The 19101-nt window shown below is 39.7% G+C and overlaps 1 protein-coding gene across 1 annotated transcript in view; it reads left to right on the top strand.

Moving 5' to 3' along the window:
- SLC16A10 (solute carrier family 16 member 10) overlaps positions 1-11489 on the top strand; it is a 72168-nt gene extending 60679 nt beyond the window's left edge. Inside the window, exons 4-6 of the mRNA XM_061460112.1 lie at positions 6035-6178; positions 8091-8319; positions 9374-11489. Of these exons, the coding sequence (XP_061316096.1) occupies positions 6035-6178; positions 8091-8319; positions 9374-9609 (609 nt within the window). The 3' untranslated portion in view covers positions 9610-11489. The remainder of the gene's footprint in view (positions 1-6034; positions 6179-8090; positions 8320-9373) is intronic.
- The last annotated feature ends 7612 nt before the right edge of the window (positions 11490-19101 follow it).

Below are 19101 nucleotides of genomic sequence, written 5' to 3'. Positions count from 1 at the left end.
ACCATGTAACAGAGGAAAATTAGGATGTTTTTCTTACCAATCTGTGTTGATCCTTAGCTTATGAGGTTAGATAAAACAGTTGTGGGTTGGTGGTTGTGTCTTTTTTTGGTGGGTATTTGTGCGTTTTTGTTTGGTCGGTTGTCTTTTTTTTTGTGTTTTTTTTCCTGCTGTTATTTTGGAAATTCAAGTGAATGTGACTGACCTGTAACTCTCTAGGTCTTGCTGATAGAGCTGATTTTGGACATAGAGGCTAGTTGAGTTTTAGAGTAAGATAAGCCCAGGAAATAGGTGGCTTTAGGCCACAAAGAACAAGCAGAACTAAGACTGCAAGCTGCGGATTGTAGTCAGAAATGAGAAACAATTTAAAAAATATTTTAAAAAGGGTAGGTTATTTGACCATTCAATTCTCAGCTCTCATTTACATGTAAGCAGTTCTTACCTACCCCTGGCTTTTTTCTTCAACCTTTTTCTCAATCACTGTAAGCTTCTGCAGTTACATGCGTGCCTTAACTGTCTTGCTGCTGCTAAGTCACACCAATCCACCACTATCCTTGTACCAGTTTCTTTTTGCTGTCTCTTGTGGCTCCAGTGGGTTCCTATCTGTTGGCATCTCTAGGAACTATTGAAGCATAGGACCTGAAAATATCCTGAGAGATGGAGTGGAAAAGGGAAAGAACAGAAATCATGGACTGTCTTGTGCTGCAGTGTAAGAGTTGCTCCCCATGCTTCAGGCTTTCTTCAGTTCCCAGCATGCTTTCTGGTACTATTCCCTGACTATATTTCAGGTCTACACACTGGCAGTCATTCTCTCAAGACATGAACACTGGTTTAATGTCTTTAAAAAGAATTAGCGTTTGTAACTCTAAGTAGGAAAACCATTTATTGGTTAACAACCAGTGTCTGGGTTTTTCCATTTTAAGTTTTATGGCGTTAGTTGCCTATTTTGATCTCTGGGATCATACTTGTCCTTCACAGGCTCTTAAAGTGAACAGCTTTGAGATGGTGATGATTATGATTCTTATTTATGGCAAATTTCTTCAGGACTAGCAATTTTTCTTTGGGAAAAAAAACCAACAAAGTTACTTTAACTGTGTAATTGTCAACCTCAGTCTGTTTTAACCTAATCTAAATTCTTAACTTTTTAATGTTAAATAGGCTTAACTTTTAACCTGTTAACTGTTATATTCAGCTTTACTTAAGAAATCCAGATTATATTTGTTTTGTCTCTTCATGATATATGGATTATTCTGTTTAATCTTCTTTGCCTAGTGGAATAGTAGAAAAATTTCCTGATTGCCATGTAACAATCAACTTGTTTCTGTAATTCTCTCCTTGTTCATTATGTAGATTAAATTGACCAGAGATAAAGAAGTATTTTCCCTGTTGTGGCATGTATGTAAACAGGAATTATCTTGAAGATGAATATATATGCATATTTTTGTCATGTGAAGACATGATGGCATTCCCTTACAAATGATCTACATTAGGTTTTAACATTGCTATTTTATGTCTCTTAACATTAAGATCTTTGTTTCAGTAAATGCTCAGGAGTCAGGAGTTTTGCCGGTTTGCTCTCTAGGTTTTGGATCATCAGCAAAAGATTCTTTGGTGGAGTCTGGACCAGAATTGTATTTGTGTTGAATTATCTTTCCTGTGCCTGGTATTATACAGTTCTCTGGCAACCAAGTTTTTATGTTTTTTTTCCTTCTCCCTCATTTTTGTGGTGAGTCCTTATCTATAAGAATAAACAGCGATTTGTCCAGAGTTACTTTATACCTTGTTTTTAGGCCCATCCTGAAACTTTCAGTCTGCCAGGTCAGTTCACTGCAAATTTCTTGATCTTTATCAAGGCCACCAGTTGGTGTTTTTTTTTCCTTCAAGGCCTTTGAAGGAATCAGCTTGTTCAAGAATGTGGTTGACTCCTTCATTGAAGGAAGGCTGCTGTGTGATGGCACTAACAGCACAGAAAGTTCTGTATATCATCAGTGAGGTTGTTTTTATCAGTGGATGTGAGTGAAATAAGCCTAAGCTTTTATGTTTCTGAAATTTTGAGGATCTAATTGCACTCTTGAAGATGAACATCACTATAATCCTTCTGCCCATTCCACTTGTGTCCTGTCAGTTGCCAGTACTCTTACGTGGACATGCACTTAGTTTATTATTGTTTTTTGCCTTTTCTGCATTTACAGCTTGGGAAAAAAAAATATCTTGAGTGATGGAATAAAGCCATCATCTCATCTAGTCATACTGAATGGGTTTTTGAAAGCCATGGCAGTTATAATCAAATCAGTAGGTTATGGAGATATTGCCGTGCCTAGAGTGATGGCCAAGTCTCATACATTATACAAGTCTAGAATTATTTTGAGTGTCTGGATTTGAAACTGTTGCGTGGCTAAGAGGGCCAATTAGTACTGGAAAAAACATTATTCTTGTTCTGGATATTACAAGTGCTTATACTTCAGGGGAGATTACTTTCCTGTCTTGGAAAGAAAAATCAGAACCAAAAGAACTCTCATCCACTCTTTCAGGGAACTTAGTTTGGAGCAGTTAGGAATGATATGTCTGATTTATGAATGGTACCAGCAGTACTCTGTAAATGTTTCCTTTATCCTTGCACTGGTTGTGAATGAAAGTATCAGACATCAGGATTTGCATCAGGACTTAAAAATGGTGATTTGTGTGTGCTCAAACTTTTCTACGCTATATATTGCTGTTGGCCATCTCTTTCAGTGAGAAAGAGATTGCATTGAATTTAGCCTACTAAAGCTTTACTTGAGTGGAAATTCCTAAAATGGAATATACATAGGAAGAAAGCAGTTGACAGAGAGAATTGTTTCTTATTCGTTCCTTACTGCTTTATTCAGATTCAAGTTCTTTGTGTTTGGAAAAAGGAACTGCAGCTACGCTCAGATTGCTCTCTTTGATTTAGTGCATGAAGACAACTGAAATGTGTGCACATTGTATGTGGAAGATCTTGGCAAAATCTGGGTCTCAGTTGGATGGACAGAGGTTAGCCAAGACAGTATATGTGTCAGTCACTACCAAGTGGTCAATCTTTTTTTCTAGTCTCATCCTAACAATAACGAGAATTTGGAGATCTGTGTATGCATTATGTTGATATTAAGAGAGCAAGGGTATAAGGTAGAAAGCTGGTGCCAAGGATGCATTCAGTTATACTGTCCACTGTCTATGTCTTGATTTGGAAAACTGGATTATACAAGGACAGCTTATTTAAAACTAGTAAAGGAGCTGTGCTAGTCTGGACTGGTTGGCTCTCGCCTTTTCTACATTTGGAAAGAACAGACCTGCCATTAGGCATGCACGCAGCTCTGAGTGAAAAGCTAGCTATGTTAATGAGAGCAGGCGGAACCCATAGGGAAATGCTTTGGCTTTCGATGTGTCTGTGTGCCTGGGTCCCCGTTTGACTGATAGACATAGATAATGCCTAGAGTCATTTAATTACAGCCTGTTTAGCTCTGCAATGACGAGAGCGTTAATGCATGAAATGTTGCCTGGGAAGATTCACAAGTAATTGCCCATCATGGGATTTTTGAGTAGTTCTGACAGCTGAAAATATGTGGAAATCTGAATCTCATTAGAACTACTTCATTATAAATATATTTAACCTATTCTTACAAGAAGTGTCTGTAAGACCATAATGAGTTAGCACTTACAGTAGTGAATTAATCCTGAATCATTGCATTTTCAGATATTCAGTTAATAATACTGCTGTTACAGCTCAGTGACTGGATCACTGGATGCTGCTAAGGACCAGAGTCAGCTCTCAGATCAGACAGGTTGCTCAGGGCTTTGTGCACTTGAGTCTGGAAAATCTCTGGAGACTGAACTATCTTGGTGGCTTATGCCACTGCCTACTGCCCCCCTCCTTACATTTAGCTGGAAGCTCTTTTTAATGTAAGGGTGTGCTTGAGAGGGGTGAAAGGTAAAAAAAACAGAAGCCTCTAATTTATATATTTGAAGATTGAGATGAGTAGTGGTTATTTTCTCCCACTTGTCTAAAAGGACTGCATTTCACCCTGAGTGCTCCTTTGAGAAATCCTACTCGGTTACAGATGCAGGGTTAAGAGTTACCTAGATGGAGAGCTTTATCTTACCTCTTGAAAAGACTCCAGGGAGTGAGTGAATTGGGTCTGCTAATTAAACAAGCTAGAGGCTGCAGAAACATGGAAGTGGAACAGGTGACATGAATGGCAGAAAATACCCTGGCTTCTCTTCCTGGCTGAGCCAGCAGGTTCTGACAGGCACATATAGGTAAGGGTGGGAAAACTGTCCGCTTTTCCTCTTCTCCTCTTTGACAGAAAGGGAATAAATAGAACAACTTATATTTTATATTGAAATATCATTCCAGATGCAAAATAATATTCTGTTCCCAAATGTGTCTTAAAAAGCAAAGAAAAAGCAAACTAAAAAATAGAAAGAGCAAGCATGTGTTCTCAATTAAAGTTAGCAGTTATTTTTTTAAAACCAAAACGAAACCACTAACCCTTATTTTTTTTATTTCCTTTCTGACAAAATCAATTATGGGACAAATTAATATTGGATTCAATAGACTTTGTGACATGTAAACAAAACCCAGCTGATTTTATACTTAAGAAAATCACCATCACTCAGCATGTCTTGTTTGCTGGAGAAAGGGGGGTGGGGGGGAAAGGCTCTGCTTGTATATTAAGGCTCTGGCCAGGAAAGAATCTTGACTGTTTTGCTCTAGAAGTATTTACTAAAACTGGACTTTGAGATTTTATAGATGCAATATTAAGGGTTCTGTAGTTCAACACATTATCACATAACCAGAATTAATAACAAAATTGGTATGCAGCTTTTGCCATCCAGGTCTGTCAGCCTCTTGTTCCCTGGTCTCTCAAATGTTTTTACAACATCTTTACTTAAAATCCATCTCTTCTTTTTGCTTCTTCACACCTCCGAGTCTTTACAGTTTCTTGTTTGGAACTAGGTATGAGCACAGAGACTGCAAGACTACACAAATGATTTTTGCATCTCCTAACACACACTTTGGCATGTTTGGTATTGCCATGTGCGTTTCAAAATGTGATTGTGCAAAAAATCTTTCTTATGAGTAATTTCTGGCCTTCATCATTGATTTAAAATAACAACTACAAACCCACAACCAACCAATGCTGTGGAACCAATTTTTTTATTTTTTTTTTTTCCTTAACAACACTTGAAAGGTTAGAATTACTGACACTGGTAGTTCATCACGTTATAGTTGATGACCTACTATCAAGACCGTCAGTCAATACTTTAGTTCTTCAGGTTGGAATAGCTGATAAATCATTCTTTGCCTGCCTTATTCAGTGCTGCTGTAACTGCACCCTCTTCTGCAAGTGCTTGCTATTGTGTTTGGCACTGCAGGTAGTTCCTGCTCTCTTCCTTGCCCCTGGATGTCATGGTGGTTGTGCATGTCAGGATGAGGCAGTCTGGGGGGGCATCTCCTACTTGCACCATCTGGCCTTCAACACTCTGCCCTTCTGCTTCTTGCTCCTGCCCTGAGCTATGTTTACAAGCTTGGTAGCATGTATCACTGTCTTAATGCACAGAACAAGACTGCAATGATACTCATTAATCATTCAGTGCCTTCAGACCTCAGAGCATGCCCCAGCCAGTGAAGCAGCCAGTTCTAGACAGCCCTTGTGGATTCTGCGTTACATTAAATGCGTGACTAGGAAATTAAATGGGGTTGAGGAGAATACCTCAGGCTCTATTCAATTTTCTTGGTGTTAGATGCAGCCATATTGTTTCTTGAATTAAGTTTCCTAATTGTGAATAAAGCAACAATGTGGCTTAGATTGGTTTTATTGTATTGCACTTAATACTGATTAAGCCAGTGCAAGACTATTCTAAAATCCGTAAAAGCAGAGTAATTTAGTTGACCATTTGTAACCATATTTGTAAGTCTGAGATTCACAGATTAGTTCTGTTTAACTCAGGTTTTCTGAAGTTTATCCTCCTTTTAATTCTAAAGCTAATTTATTTTTTTAACCCCGTTTTTAAACAGATGCAGCATGTAAAAGACAGATTTGGTGACAAAGTGCCACAAGAAGTGCTTCTGCTGTGTCTGGGCATTACTTCAGGAGTTGGCAGATTGATCTTTGGCAGAGTTGCAGATTATATTCCTGGTGCAAAAAAAGTTTACTTACAGGTACGTCTTCACAGCATTCCATGGCAATAGTCAAACAATATTCTGAAGGCTTTGGTTGCAGGTACAATTAAGTAAGCAGAATTAACTAATTGGAGACTCAAATTTGAGAAACATCAAAAGTCCAGGAAACTCAATGTATGGGCTTTGATACCAGGAGCCTTTGGTGCAAAATTCTTTTTTTTTTTTAATTATATTTTTTATGTTTTTAATGCTAAGGAAACATGTCTGCTACATGCTGGCTTTTTTCAGCTTGGAATGTAAGGAATTACTAACCATTAGCATTTGAGAAGACCTTTGGGAATTCTCTAGATTCTGCTTCCCTATTTTATTTATCCCATGGTTTCATAATGGTTGCAGACAATTTTTTTTTTTTTTTGGGTGGGTTTTTTTGTTTGTTTGGGTTTTTTTTTTTGCTTTTGTACTTTGGTCATGTTTTCCTGTTAAGGATTTTGGATCTCTTCTTGATAGATGATATTTTAGTGTTAAGTATGCTCTCGGTGTGTAGTGCACAGTGATAAAGCCATGGGAAAGTGAGAGGTGCTGAGCTGAGGAAATTTTGCTGAATGAAGAGGGTTACTTGCAAAAAGGCCCAGCTTCCAGAAATGCTGAAGCTTGGAGGTGAAGGAGAGCATACACTTTTACCCTCCACACTTATAAATGATATTTTTTGAGAATGTAGCAGTGTTCATGTAGATTTTTGGAAAAGCTTTAGCTAAAAACTTGCACGTTGTCAACCGCTGGGTGTTCTTGTTATTTAAAATGAGTAACAAGGGAGACATCTAATGGCTATTACCTGTACTACATTACGGAAAACAATTCTTACAGGAGAGCCACCTTTCTGAAGATGGAGCATTTGTTACCATAGTTAGGTAACTTTAGATTCTCCGATGAGAGGCTGGTACTGTGCATCATTCATTCACGCTGATTTAATACCCATTGTTACACTTTTAGGAAATGTCAATTTTAAGGTGAAAAGTGAAAATGCAGATAACTGCATTACAAATAAATTAACTAAAAGAATTGCTATGCTGTCCTGTAAATTAAGTTTCATGTATCTCTCTGCTTGAAGACTTTTTCTAGTGAGTAATTTTTGATGTCACTTATCCATAAAAAAAATTGTGATGTGTAGTAATTCTTAAGTGACAATGTTTTTCTTTAGTGGTCTGCATGTGCAATTCATATGTCTTGTTTGGAAACTATGTTTGCGCAGTTAGGTGGGACATCAGTTTCCTGTCCTGACATATGGATGGTGCACAAGCAAAACTCTTTACCTTTTTGTTTTCTTTCTAATTCAGCTTTATTTTGCTGGAAGACAGTTTTATTCCTTTAATTTACAACAAACATAACAATCTTAATTTAAGATTAAAATATAAAGTCTTTGTAAGTATGCATGGCCACAGAAGTACAGGAAAATACATGGAAAAATTGAAATGAGACTTCCACATTACACTTCTGTTGACAAGCATCCTGAAGTAATCACTCATAATACTGATATTTTTACCTTTAATTACAACAGTGATGAGTCCAATTATAGTGCATTAGCTGTATTAAACTTCTGGTATTTTTGTGGCTTTCATTTGTGAAACAAGCAGAGAGTAACTTCAAAAACTGTTGGTGCACAAGAAATGGCCTTACATAATCCCTGCACTATAGTTCATTACAAATGCATTTTGAAAACTTGTGAAATGGGTAGTGGAATTTTTTTGATTGCATGTTATGACAGTTGTATGTGTGTGTTTTATCTTGGTATGTAACTTCTGATGGTGGTAGTCCATGGATTCTGCTTACATTTATTTTAAAGTAAATACAGGCAGACAGCTTAATTCACTACAAATGTAGGAAAGCCCACCTATTGCCTTAATCTTTGTCGATTTGATGCAACATATTTTTGTTTCTCCTTGATCATGTTTAGGTGGCCTCATTCTTCTTTATTGGCCTGATGTCTATGATGATTCCACTGTGCAATGTCTTTGGAGGTCTCATTGCTGTCTGTCTCTTAATGGGCCTGTTTGATGGGTGCTTCATATGCATTATGGCTCCTATTGCCTTTGAACTTGTTGGGGCTCAGGATGTCTCCCAGGCCATAGGGTTTCTACTGGGACTTATGTCAATACCTATGACAGTCGGACCACCCATTGCGGGTAAGTATAGATATGCTTAAACATAACAGATATGCATAAACTTGAATAGGGGAAGTTCAGGTTAGGTGTTAGGAAGAAGTTCTTCACTGTGAGGGTGGTGAGGCACTGGAATTGGTTGCCCAAGGACGTTGTGAATGCTCCATCCTTGGCAGTGTTCAAGGCCAGGTTGGACGGAGTCTTGGGTGAGAGGTTTTAGTGTGAGGTGTCCATGCTCATGGCAGGGGGGTTGGAACTAGATGATCTTAAGGTCCTTTCCAACCCAAACCATTCTATTGTCTGTAGCTGCTAATATGTTTTCTATGGTTGCATGTCTTTCTGGCTGTATTTTCCATTCTACATAGTATGTAGTGCACTTAAATTGGAAGATTTCTCAGTATGTGCTACAGAGTATATGGTGAATTTAAATACTGCTCATGGTTTATTAATTTATGGAACTTAGATAATACTACAATACTCTCCATGTACTACTCCGAAGTTTGCTTCAGTCTTTTTTATTAAGTTATGCAGGTGTAAAGCATTCCTCAAAAAAGGAGTACAGTTGTATTGAGGACCTCACATTTTTTTTGTGCTGTCGAGGTGACAGTGCAATAAGCAGGGACATCTTCATCTAGGTGAGGTTGCCCAGAACCACATCCAGCCTGGCCTTGAATGTCTCCAGGGATGGCACACCTACCACCTCTCTGGGCAGCCTGCTCCAGTATTTTACCACCCTCATTGTAAAGATTTTTTTTTTTTTTTTTCCTCACATCCAGTCTGAATCTCCCCTCTTCTAGTTTAAAACCATCACCCGTCGTCGTATCACAACAATGTCTCCATGATGGGTGGTAATTAAGCAGTGGAGTGGCGACACACTGGGTTCTTCATTACCTGGAATCTTTAAATCAACTCTAGAGTACCTCTCAGTGTATATAGACCTACATTTGGCCATCAGGAAGTCTTATCAGTGGTTATAATAATCTGTGCCAGCTCTCAAGTTTCTGAATCCAAAGAAAATACGTATTTGTAGATTCCCAAGGCCCCATTACTTATTTGTGGTAACTTCCTGTCTTTACAGGTTTGTTGCATGATCACCTTGGCAGCTATGATGTAGCCTTCTACCTGGCTGGAGTCCCTCCCCTTATTGGTGGAGCTATATTATGTTTCATCCCCTGGGTCCATGAACGGCAGAAGTTAAAAGAAAGAGTAAAACCTGTTGATGCAGAAACTACTGAGAAAATGCTGGAAAATGAAAGTGCTTTGGTGTCCAGCACTACAGAAAAGCCAGTCAAAGAAATGGAATCTGGGTTTTGATGCTTTCTTTTCCTGCACCAGCCCGGCCACCTTCTACTGAAGCTAGACTTGTACTTTTTGGCTGAAGATACTACATGATCCTGAAGAAGTCTTCAACTATTGCTCAAATAGCAAAACTGCCATATGGGGTTTTATACCGTTGAACTTTTTTATGAGTCATTGAGTTTGATTTCAAGCCACATTCTCAAGGTATTTGAAGTTTTGTAGCATTAGTGTGTACATGTGTAGTGATTCTGTGTGTGAAGAGAGTATTTTTTTAGTTCATCAGAACCTATTTCTGAGAGTGTGAAAGCTGGTTTTGGTTCACTGACCCAGGATTCTTCAATAACTTTTTTGGTTCATCCAATGCAGGAACAGCCACGGGTGTTCATACTGGAAAATGTAGTAGCTCTGATGACTGATGTGATTTTTGAAGTTTCTCATACTGTTTTACAGTCTTTTATAATTCTGTATCATGAATATGCATATCTTTAATTCCCTTAACTCCTGCTGAAATCATCTTGCATTAGAAAGCTAAATTATGAACCATCTGTTTAATTTCCTCTAAATAGCCTAGTCTGCTCAGTTAGCTTGAACAGTCGCCTGCTTTTGCATTTGCCTTTTCACAGTAGCCAAAAAAAAGAACATTAAGGATGGAATTTTTGATGGGCTCAGGTTTTGAATATGTGCAAACTCAGCTCCAAGTGCAAACACATTCAGAAGTAAAGCTGCTGAATGATAGGGGTTTTTTTATTTGTTGAAGGCAATACTATTAATGTATATGTGTGTGTTTGTTTTCAGCTAAACCTCAGAAGAGCTGACAGTTTGGAAATTGTACTGACAGTAAGACTTTGGAACAGTATTGTGAATTAGTCTAAATTTCAAATGATTCTGTTGTACTTGTTACATTTATTTTTTTATTCTTAAAACCAAGACAGCTTTAAACGATACATTCTAAGTGCAATAATAAGTTGTTTTTAATGTCGAAATGTACACAAACTGTTAAAAATGACATTTAGTAGTTAAAGATTTTTTGCACTAAGTGAACATGCAGGTTTATTATAGGTCTTTATAGCTGTGTTCAATTGCATGTAGGATGTAGCACCATATTTTATTAGCGTATAAAATGTCTTTGCCTCTCCTGCTTCTTTCTTAACATACTAAACATACAGACCTCTTACTTACTTATGTATTCTTTGGTATTATGCACTATTTTTCAAGCAGGTATTTCTGAAAACCTCCTTGAAAAATATTTGAAAGCATAATATTTTGAGATGAAAACACTGCTTTTCAGTTTATCATCAAACACTTCCAAGTACATTGTTTGTTTGTGGATATGGATCATCAATGCAGTGGAATACATAATCATTCTTTATTTCAGGTCTGTTCAGTATGAATAACTTTCATTTTCTTGTTTAGATATGTCATAACAAAGAGTAAACTGTGATCTGAAGACAAAATGCACATTTAAGTGCATTTTCTTAATTAACAGCAACAGCTGTTTCTTACATAAACCACAGAGGCATACCATTTTAAGATTGATTTTTATTGTTCTATTTTAATTACTTTTTCCATAGTTGTAGTAAAATGCTCAGAAGACCCATGTACGTTTGTGATATAAAACACTGTATTAGCAATACTATTAAATAGAATGTTTACATCAACTTAAAGTTCCTTAAATATAATCATGAAAAGCATCCTAATTGTTGCAGATCAAAGCTCATACCTTTTATATACTGCAGAATTTCAATCCTTGTTTTACATGAGAGAACTAAATCTTAAAATGTTAGATGCATATGGGAGGGACTTGAACATAGCCAAAACCACCAAACCAATCAGTAAAATTTACTTTGTAAGTACTTCTAAAAATGTCATTAAAATATTCATACTATTAATTAAAATGGCTATAAAATGCTGTATTCATTACAAAAAGTGATGTCAACAGCCTATTCTGTTATTGTCTAGAGTATTTCTGCAGAACATGACGTTCAGTATTATCTATATGGTCAATGCAGGTCTTGAGTAAGTGTGGTAAAATCCTCTTGTTTCCTATTGCTTTGTTATGAAAAATAAGTGTTTATCACAGATCTTGCATTTCATGTGTTTTAGCATTGAGTTTTTAACCAAAACAAGGCTGCTTTTTAGCACTACTGCCATTGGAAATCAATGTGACCAGATATCTTGATGTAATTATAGCATCTTCTTGACTTGTTGCTCTATATCTATATAAATTATCTGGGAGGGAACCTAAAATAATTGTTTTAGAAATGATACATACATAGCATAATGATAGTATGAATTCATTATTGCCATATGCTTTTAAAATGTATCTGTACATAAAAATCCAAACTCATACTTAAGTAAAAATGTAAATTATGCTCACAAATATGAAGGACAGCATTTTAAACAAAGAAATTGAAAAAAACACCCAAACCAAACCCCAGAGACTCTGGGAAGAGGGTACTACAGTGAGTGAGTAGATGTTTAGGACTGGTTGTTATGTTAAAAACAGCTAGTGATTGGGATGTCAGACAAGAAGGAAGCAGACTTAGGGGTGAGGAAGCTATGCTGCTGTGCTTATATAGGAATAATGAACCTGATTCTGATGCCAGTGCTTGTTTTGCAATGATGCTAAAATTGAAAAGGCTTTAGCAGAAAAGAAGACTTTTCTGAAGAGGTTAAAAACAAAAAAGATTAATGCATGAGAATTAGTTAACATCTTTAGTGTTAGCTCGTAGCTGTGGGGAAATGTCCAATAGAAATGCTCTTTATTGGACACAAGCATAAGAAGATTGTGTCCTAAAGCTGGGCAAGATGCTGTTAAAATGAAAGTAAATTTCAGCTTATTAGCAAGGAGGCTAACTAACCCCTGAGAAACTTACTTAGAGATATACTGGATTCTACATGCCCTGAAGTTTTAACAATGAGGTTAGCTGTCTGCCTTTAAAAACAAACAAAACCCAAAACAGCAAACCCCAATACAAATAGCAACTATTTAGTATGCTTATTAAACAAACTCCCAAATGAATAATGTAGAAATGGTTGCTATTTTGAAATTTAGGAGACAAAAAGCACCAAATACTCAATTTTATTTTCACTGAGTAAATGTAAATAAATTTTTGTAATAATTTAATTTTAGGCGTGAAAACCTGTTCATGGGAAACCTGCTGAACTCTTTTGATGACCTAATTCATGACAGATTTAATCTTGTTGGGAGTAGTTTCAAAAGCTAGAATACTAGCTTAGTTCAAAAAGGCCCTAAGTCATTCAGATGGATCCCTCCCTTGAGAACATTTCATCGAGTCCTCTTTGTAGACATTGCTTTCCCACTCTCTAAACAGAGTAATCATTTTTGTTCCGTCAAATGTTCTCAGGGTAAGCTTCAGAAGAAATTAGGTAGAAAGAGGTTCACTTAAAATGGCAGTGTGAAATTTCCAGTCCTACTTAATGCTGCAATTCAATACACCAGATCATGAAACAAGGAGCAATTTTGAGCAGGGGGGTGGTTTTATGTTTGACTGACATGTCTTTTCGGTAGGCATGAGATCCTTGTAAATCTTTAATACAGCTGTTCAGCAAAGAGTCTGAAAGAATGAAAGCCCTTCAGGTTCTTACTTACATCTAAGTAATGCAACAGTATAGACTGTATAATTAATAAATATTGTTGGATTTATTCTGGCTACATCTTAAAACACCTGTACAAGTCTCAAACCAAGACTTCAAGTGAACATACTCTTGGTAAGAATTTCTTTCCTCCAGTTCTTTGTCTGTTCAGTGTTAACTTTTTTTCCTAAGTATATTTTCAGTGAACATTTATGGACCTTCCTGAATTGTTTATTCAAGTCAGAGGTGGTGACAGCCATTCTGTGGCCATCCTTCAGGGCATATTCAGTATAAGATGAGATAAACAACTGATATTTTTCTCCTTTTGGCTCTTCATGCACAATGTCTAGGCATATGCATTCCCCCCTTCCAGTTGGAGACACTGGATTGTCAAAGATGATGTGTACCATACTTGGCATGGACAGTACTTTCCAGCCTTCCATTCTCAAACTTCTGCCCTGCATTAAACCTTTGAATAGCCTGGTAAGACTAGGCAAGTTCCTATGAAGTGGGAGATATGATGTTGCTCAGTTCTTTGCATCAGGTAGTACACACCAAAGGGACAGGAGGTGCTTCCTTGCAGCCCCAAAGGATGTATCTAAGGATGGGAATCAACACTACTATCCTCACTATGATAGAATCATAGAATAGTTAGGATTGGAAGGGACCTTAAGATCACCCCCCTGCCATGAGCAGGGACACCTCATGCTAAATCATATCACCGGAGGCCTCGTCCAACCTGGTCTTGAACACTGCCAGGGATGGAGCATTCACAACCTCCCTGGGCAACCCATTCCAGTGTCTCACCACCCTAACAGGAAAGAATTTCCTTCTTATATCCAACCTAAACTTCCCCTGTTTAAGTTTTAACCCATTACCCCTTGTCCTATCACTACAGTCCCCAGTGAAGAGTCCCTCTCCAGCATCCCTATAGCCCCCCTTCAGATACTGGAAGGCTGCTATGAGGTGTCCACGCAGCCTTCTCTTCTCCAGGGTGAACAGCCCCAACTTCCTCAGCCTGTCTTCATACGGGAGGTGCTCCAGTCCCCTGATCATCCTCATGGCCCTCCTCTGGACTTGTTCCAACAGTTCCATGTCCTTTTTATGCTGAGGACACCAGAACTGCACACAATACTCCAAGTGAGGTCTCCTGAGAGCAGAGTAGAGGGGCAGGATCACCTCCTTCGACCTGCTGGTCACGCTCCTTTTGATGCAGCCCAGGATACGGTTGGCTTTCTGGGCTGGAAGCACACACTGAACCTGGCTCATGTTCATTTTCTCCTCGACCAACACCCCCAAGTCCTTCTCCTCAGGGCTGCTCTGAATCTCTTCTCTGCCCAACCTGTAGCTGTGCCTGAGATTGCTCCGACCCAGGTGTAGGACCTTGCACTTGTCATGGTTAAACTTCATGAGGTTGGCATCAGCCCACCTCACAAGTGTGTCAAGGTCCCTCTGTTTGGCATTCCTTCCCTCCAGCATTTCAGCCGAACCACACAGCTTGGTGTCATCGGCAAACTTGCTCAATCCCACTGTCCATGTCAGCAAAAAAGATGTTGAACAAGATCGGTCCCAACACCAATCCCTGAGGGACACCGCTCATTACTGGTCTCCAGCTGGACATTGAGCCATTGACCACAACTCTCTGTGTGCAGCCATGCAGCCAATTCTTTATCCACCGAGTGGTCCATCCATCAAATTGATGTCTCTCCAATTTAGAGACAAGGATGTCATGCGGGACAGTGTCGAACACTTTACACAAGTCCAGGTAGATGATGTCAACTGCTCTACCCCTGTCCATCAGTTCTGTATCCCCATCATAGAAGGCCACCAAATTGGTCAGGCAGGATTTCCCCTTAGTGAAGCCATGCTGGCTGTCACCAAGCACCTTGCTGTTTTTCATGTGCCTTAGCATGCCTTCCAGGAGAATCTACTCCAAGATTTTGCCAGGCACAGAGGTGAGACTGACTGGTCTGTAATTCCCCGGGTCATCCATTTTCCCCTTCTTGAAAATGGGGGTTATATTTCCCTTTTTCCAGTCATCAGAAACTTCACCTGACTGCCATGATTTTTCAAATATGATGGACAGTGGCTTAGCAACTTCATTCTCCAGCTCCTTCAGGACCCGCGGATGGATTTCATCAGTCCCATGGACTTGTGCATATTCAGATTTTTAAGATGGCCTCGATCCAGTTCCTCTCCTACAGTGGGCCCGAGGTCTTCATTCTCACAGTCCCTGCATCTGCCTTCCAAGACTTGGGTGGTTTGGTCAGAGCCTTTGCCAGTGAAGACTGAGGCAACGAAGTCATTCAGAACCTCAGCCTTCTCCAAATCCTGTGTAGCCAGTTCTCCCGAGAGCTTCCTGAGGGGGCCTACATTCTCCCTAGTCAGTTTTTTATTTGCAATGTACCTATAGAATCCCTTCCTGTTATCCTTAATACCCCTAGCCAAGTTTAATTCTGACTGGGCCTTAGTTTTCCTAACCTGGTCCCTGGCTTCCCGGACAACATCCCTGTACTCTTCCCATGCCACTTATCCTTGCTTCCACTTATTATAAGCCTCTTTTTTCATTTGAATTTTCCTCAGGAGCTCCTTATCCATCCAAGGAGGTCTCCTGGCCCTCCTGCTGCACTTCCTTCTAGTTGGGACGCAACACTCCTGAGCTTGTAGCAGGTGATCCTTGAATATCAGCCAACAGTCTTGGGTCCCCCTACCCTCTAGGGCTGTATCCCATGGAACCTTACTAAGCAGGTTCCTGAAGAGGCCAAAGTCTGCTCTTTTGAAGTCCAGGGCAGTGAGCTTGCTGCACGCTCTTCTCACTGTCCTGAGGATCTCAAATTCGAGCATCTCGTGATCGCTGCATCCAAGGCTGCCCTGGAGTGTCACGTTTCCAACGAGCCCTTCCCTGTTGGTGAGCACAAGGTCAAGCATGGCACCTCTCCTTGTTGGCTCCTCTGTTACTTGCAGAAGGAAGTTGTCTTCCACACAATTGAGGAACCTCCTGGATTACTTGTGCTGGGCCGTACCGTCCTTCCAACAGATGTCAGGGTGGTTGAAGTCACCCATGAGAACAAGGGGCTGCGAGCGTGAGGCTTTTCCTGTCTGTCTATGGAGTGCTTCATCTGCAGGTTCTCCTTGATCAGGCGGTCTGTAACAGATCCCCACATCATCCTTACTGGTCAGCTTAACAGCCAGGTTCTCACTGTGCTGGTACAGGGCAGTTCCCTGGTTTGCGGGAGCCCATGCAGGGGAGCTCAGCTGTCCTCTCGAAGCAGGGAGTAGAGGTGCTGCCTTGTTCGGGGGCTGCATTTCCCTTCAGGGAGCTGGAAGTATTATGGAAGCTGACTTCCAGACATCTGAACTCTTCTCAGATACTAAAGAGTGCGTGTGTATGTATATATATAAATACAATGTATTTTGCCCAGGGTATATACAAACATTATGCATTTAACTACAGGAGCTGTGGCACTGGAATGTGGGAGACATGGGAGGAAAACATAATTCTTTTAATTTGTGTGTTTCACTATTGACAAGCACCGCACCACCTCAGTTCCATACAGTCCCTAAATTTCTGGTCATTGTACACTCTGGCATATTCTCAGTATGCCTTTTAGTCTTTATATATATATATTCAACAATTTTAATGTCTTAGAACTGTCTATGCCAAGATTAGGGTGTTTTTTATACTAAATGTGTGCTAATATTGATAACACTGACATGTTTGAGTATCTTTATAGACATATTTTGTATGTTGTTTTTGATATTAAAGAATATACATTTTGCTAGCCTTAACTCCATTCTTTAAAGAGCTGCTTTGTTAGAAGGGTAAGAAATGTCTCATGTTTCTCATGGTGCTAAAGTAACTGTGATCAGTCTTCAATTATTCAGAATAAAGATGGTGGTTCTTAAGTGCCCCGTTTATTACTGCATGCATAATTTTTAGTCTTGTTCTCCTGTAAAACTTGCCATTTAAAAGAGTAATTTTGTACTATAATCTGGTAATTATTGTCTCATGCAGACTTTATACAAAAAGTATTTATGGCTTTTATCACAACTGTATTCTGATTGGAATGTCCCCATTACATTTACTCCTAAATTAATACATGGTGCAGCACATTTTATTCTGATTGCAATGACAATCTGTTTTAAGACCAGTGGTTTATAAACCTAAACTACTGACCTAGAGTTACTTGTTTCTGAAAATGTTATTTGGTCTATTTTCCAATTTGGGCTTTAATATCAAATTTAACCGTTGTCTTCACAAAAGGCAGAAGTAAAATTGAGGGAGGGGAAGCTGATAAGAATAAACTTGAGTGGCATTTTAAAATAATTCTGTATTTTCTGCTTCATGAACTGCCAGTGTAATTCAGTGGAACCTTTGATCATTTACTGGCCTACTACCAATTTCACCTTGGTTTACCTCGGCAGCATGAAGTGTTTCCTCATTGACAGCTTCAGTAAATCACGGGAGTTCATTCACCTTCCCTTTGTACTAGGGCCAAATATTTCCTTCTCTTTAATAAACATACCTGATAAGGTATGTTTAATGGCAATATTTCCCATTCCACCTGGGGTTAGTCTCTAGCTCGATTATATTGAAAAATATGCCCAAAACCTTTATATGAACCTTAGTGCCGTTGCAATTTGTACACTCTCGAGGTGTACTCTTTGTAAGTATTTAAAAGAAAAATTAGCCTATAGAATACATTTCAAATACTTCTGTACTTTTTAAAGGAAGCTATTTTTATACAGCATTTGTAATGACGGCTAACTAACAAGGCAAAATACTAACATCTAAAAATGCAGTCTGACTTTGTGGTTGGTTGATCCTTGAAACACCTTCCCCTCATCCCTCCCTCTTTCCCAAGCTCAACTTCACTCCCAATTTCTCAACTCCTCCCCTGCAGTGGCAGAGGAGGACAGGGAATGAGGGTTGTCATCAGTTCATCACAGGTTGTCTCTGCTGTGCTCCTTCCTCCTCAGGAGGAGGACTCCTCACACTCTTCCCCCGCTTCAGCGTGGGGTCCCCCTCACCGCAGACAGTCCTCCATGAACTTCTCCAACATGAGTCTTTCCCATGGGCTGCAGTTCTTCATGAACTGCTCCAGCATGGGCTCCTCTCTCCAAGTGACCACTGATCCTGCCAGAAGCCTGTTCCAGCTTGCTGTGGGGTCACAGCCTCTTTTGGGCATCCCCCTGCTCTAGCGTGGGGTCCTCCATGGACCTTCATGGGCTGCAGAGGACAGCCTGCCTCACCACGATCTGCACCAGAGGCTGCAGGGGAATCTGGTGCCTTGGAGCACCTCCTGCCCTCCTTCTGCACTGACCTTGGGGTCTGCAGGGCTGTTGCTTTCATGCATGCTCCCTTCTCTCTTCTGACAGCTGCTTGTGTTGCATAGGGTTGGTTTTTAGTTTCCTTTCTTAACTCTGTTATCCCAAAGGCCCTACCACTGTCGCTGACTGGCTTGGCCTTGACCAGCAATGGGTTGCTGTTGGCGCTAGCTGACATTGGCTTTGTCAAACACAGGGGAAGCTTCTGTCAGCTTCTCATAGAAGCCACCCCTGTACCCAACTACCAGAACCTTGCCATGCAAACCCAATGCAGACTTGTATATCATGTTCAGAAAAGTAATACTGTTATTTCATACTTGAAGTAATTTCAGTTGGAAGTCTCTACTGATGGACCTATGAACAGCAGCTCAGCGGTGCTCTGTGGACCCGAGATAGACTGTACTCCTTGCAAAGATATTAACGTGGCTATGAACAACCAGATGCAAACGCTATCTTGCATGGTTATTTGCTTGTACCCACGTTCTTTTTTTCTAATGTGTACATCCCCTCCTGCAGGTTATCCGCACTTGCAGTTGTACCCGCACCACGGCAGCCAGTGCCAGGAGAAACAAGACGAGGCTG

The sequence above is a fragment of the Pezoporus flaviventris genome, unplaced genomic scaffold (genome assembly GCF_033815535.1).
Source record: "Pezoporus flaviventris isolate CSIRO_AGI_PZ_B2104156 unplaced genomic scaffold, CSIRO_AGI_Pfla_v1 ptg000031l, whole genome shotgun sequence".
NCBI classification, from domain to species: domain Eukaryota; kingdom Metazoa; phylum Chordata; class Aves; order Psittaciformes; family Psittacidae; genus Pezoporus; species Pezoporus flaviventris.
Note: the sequence above shows the minus strand (reverse complement) of the source record. Positions and strands in the feature narration are given on the sequence as shown.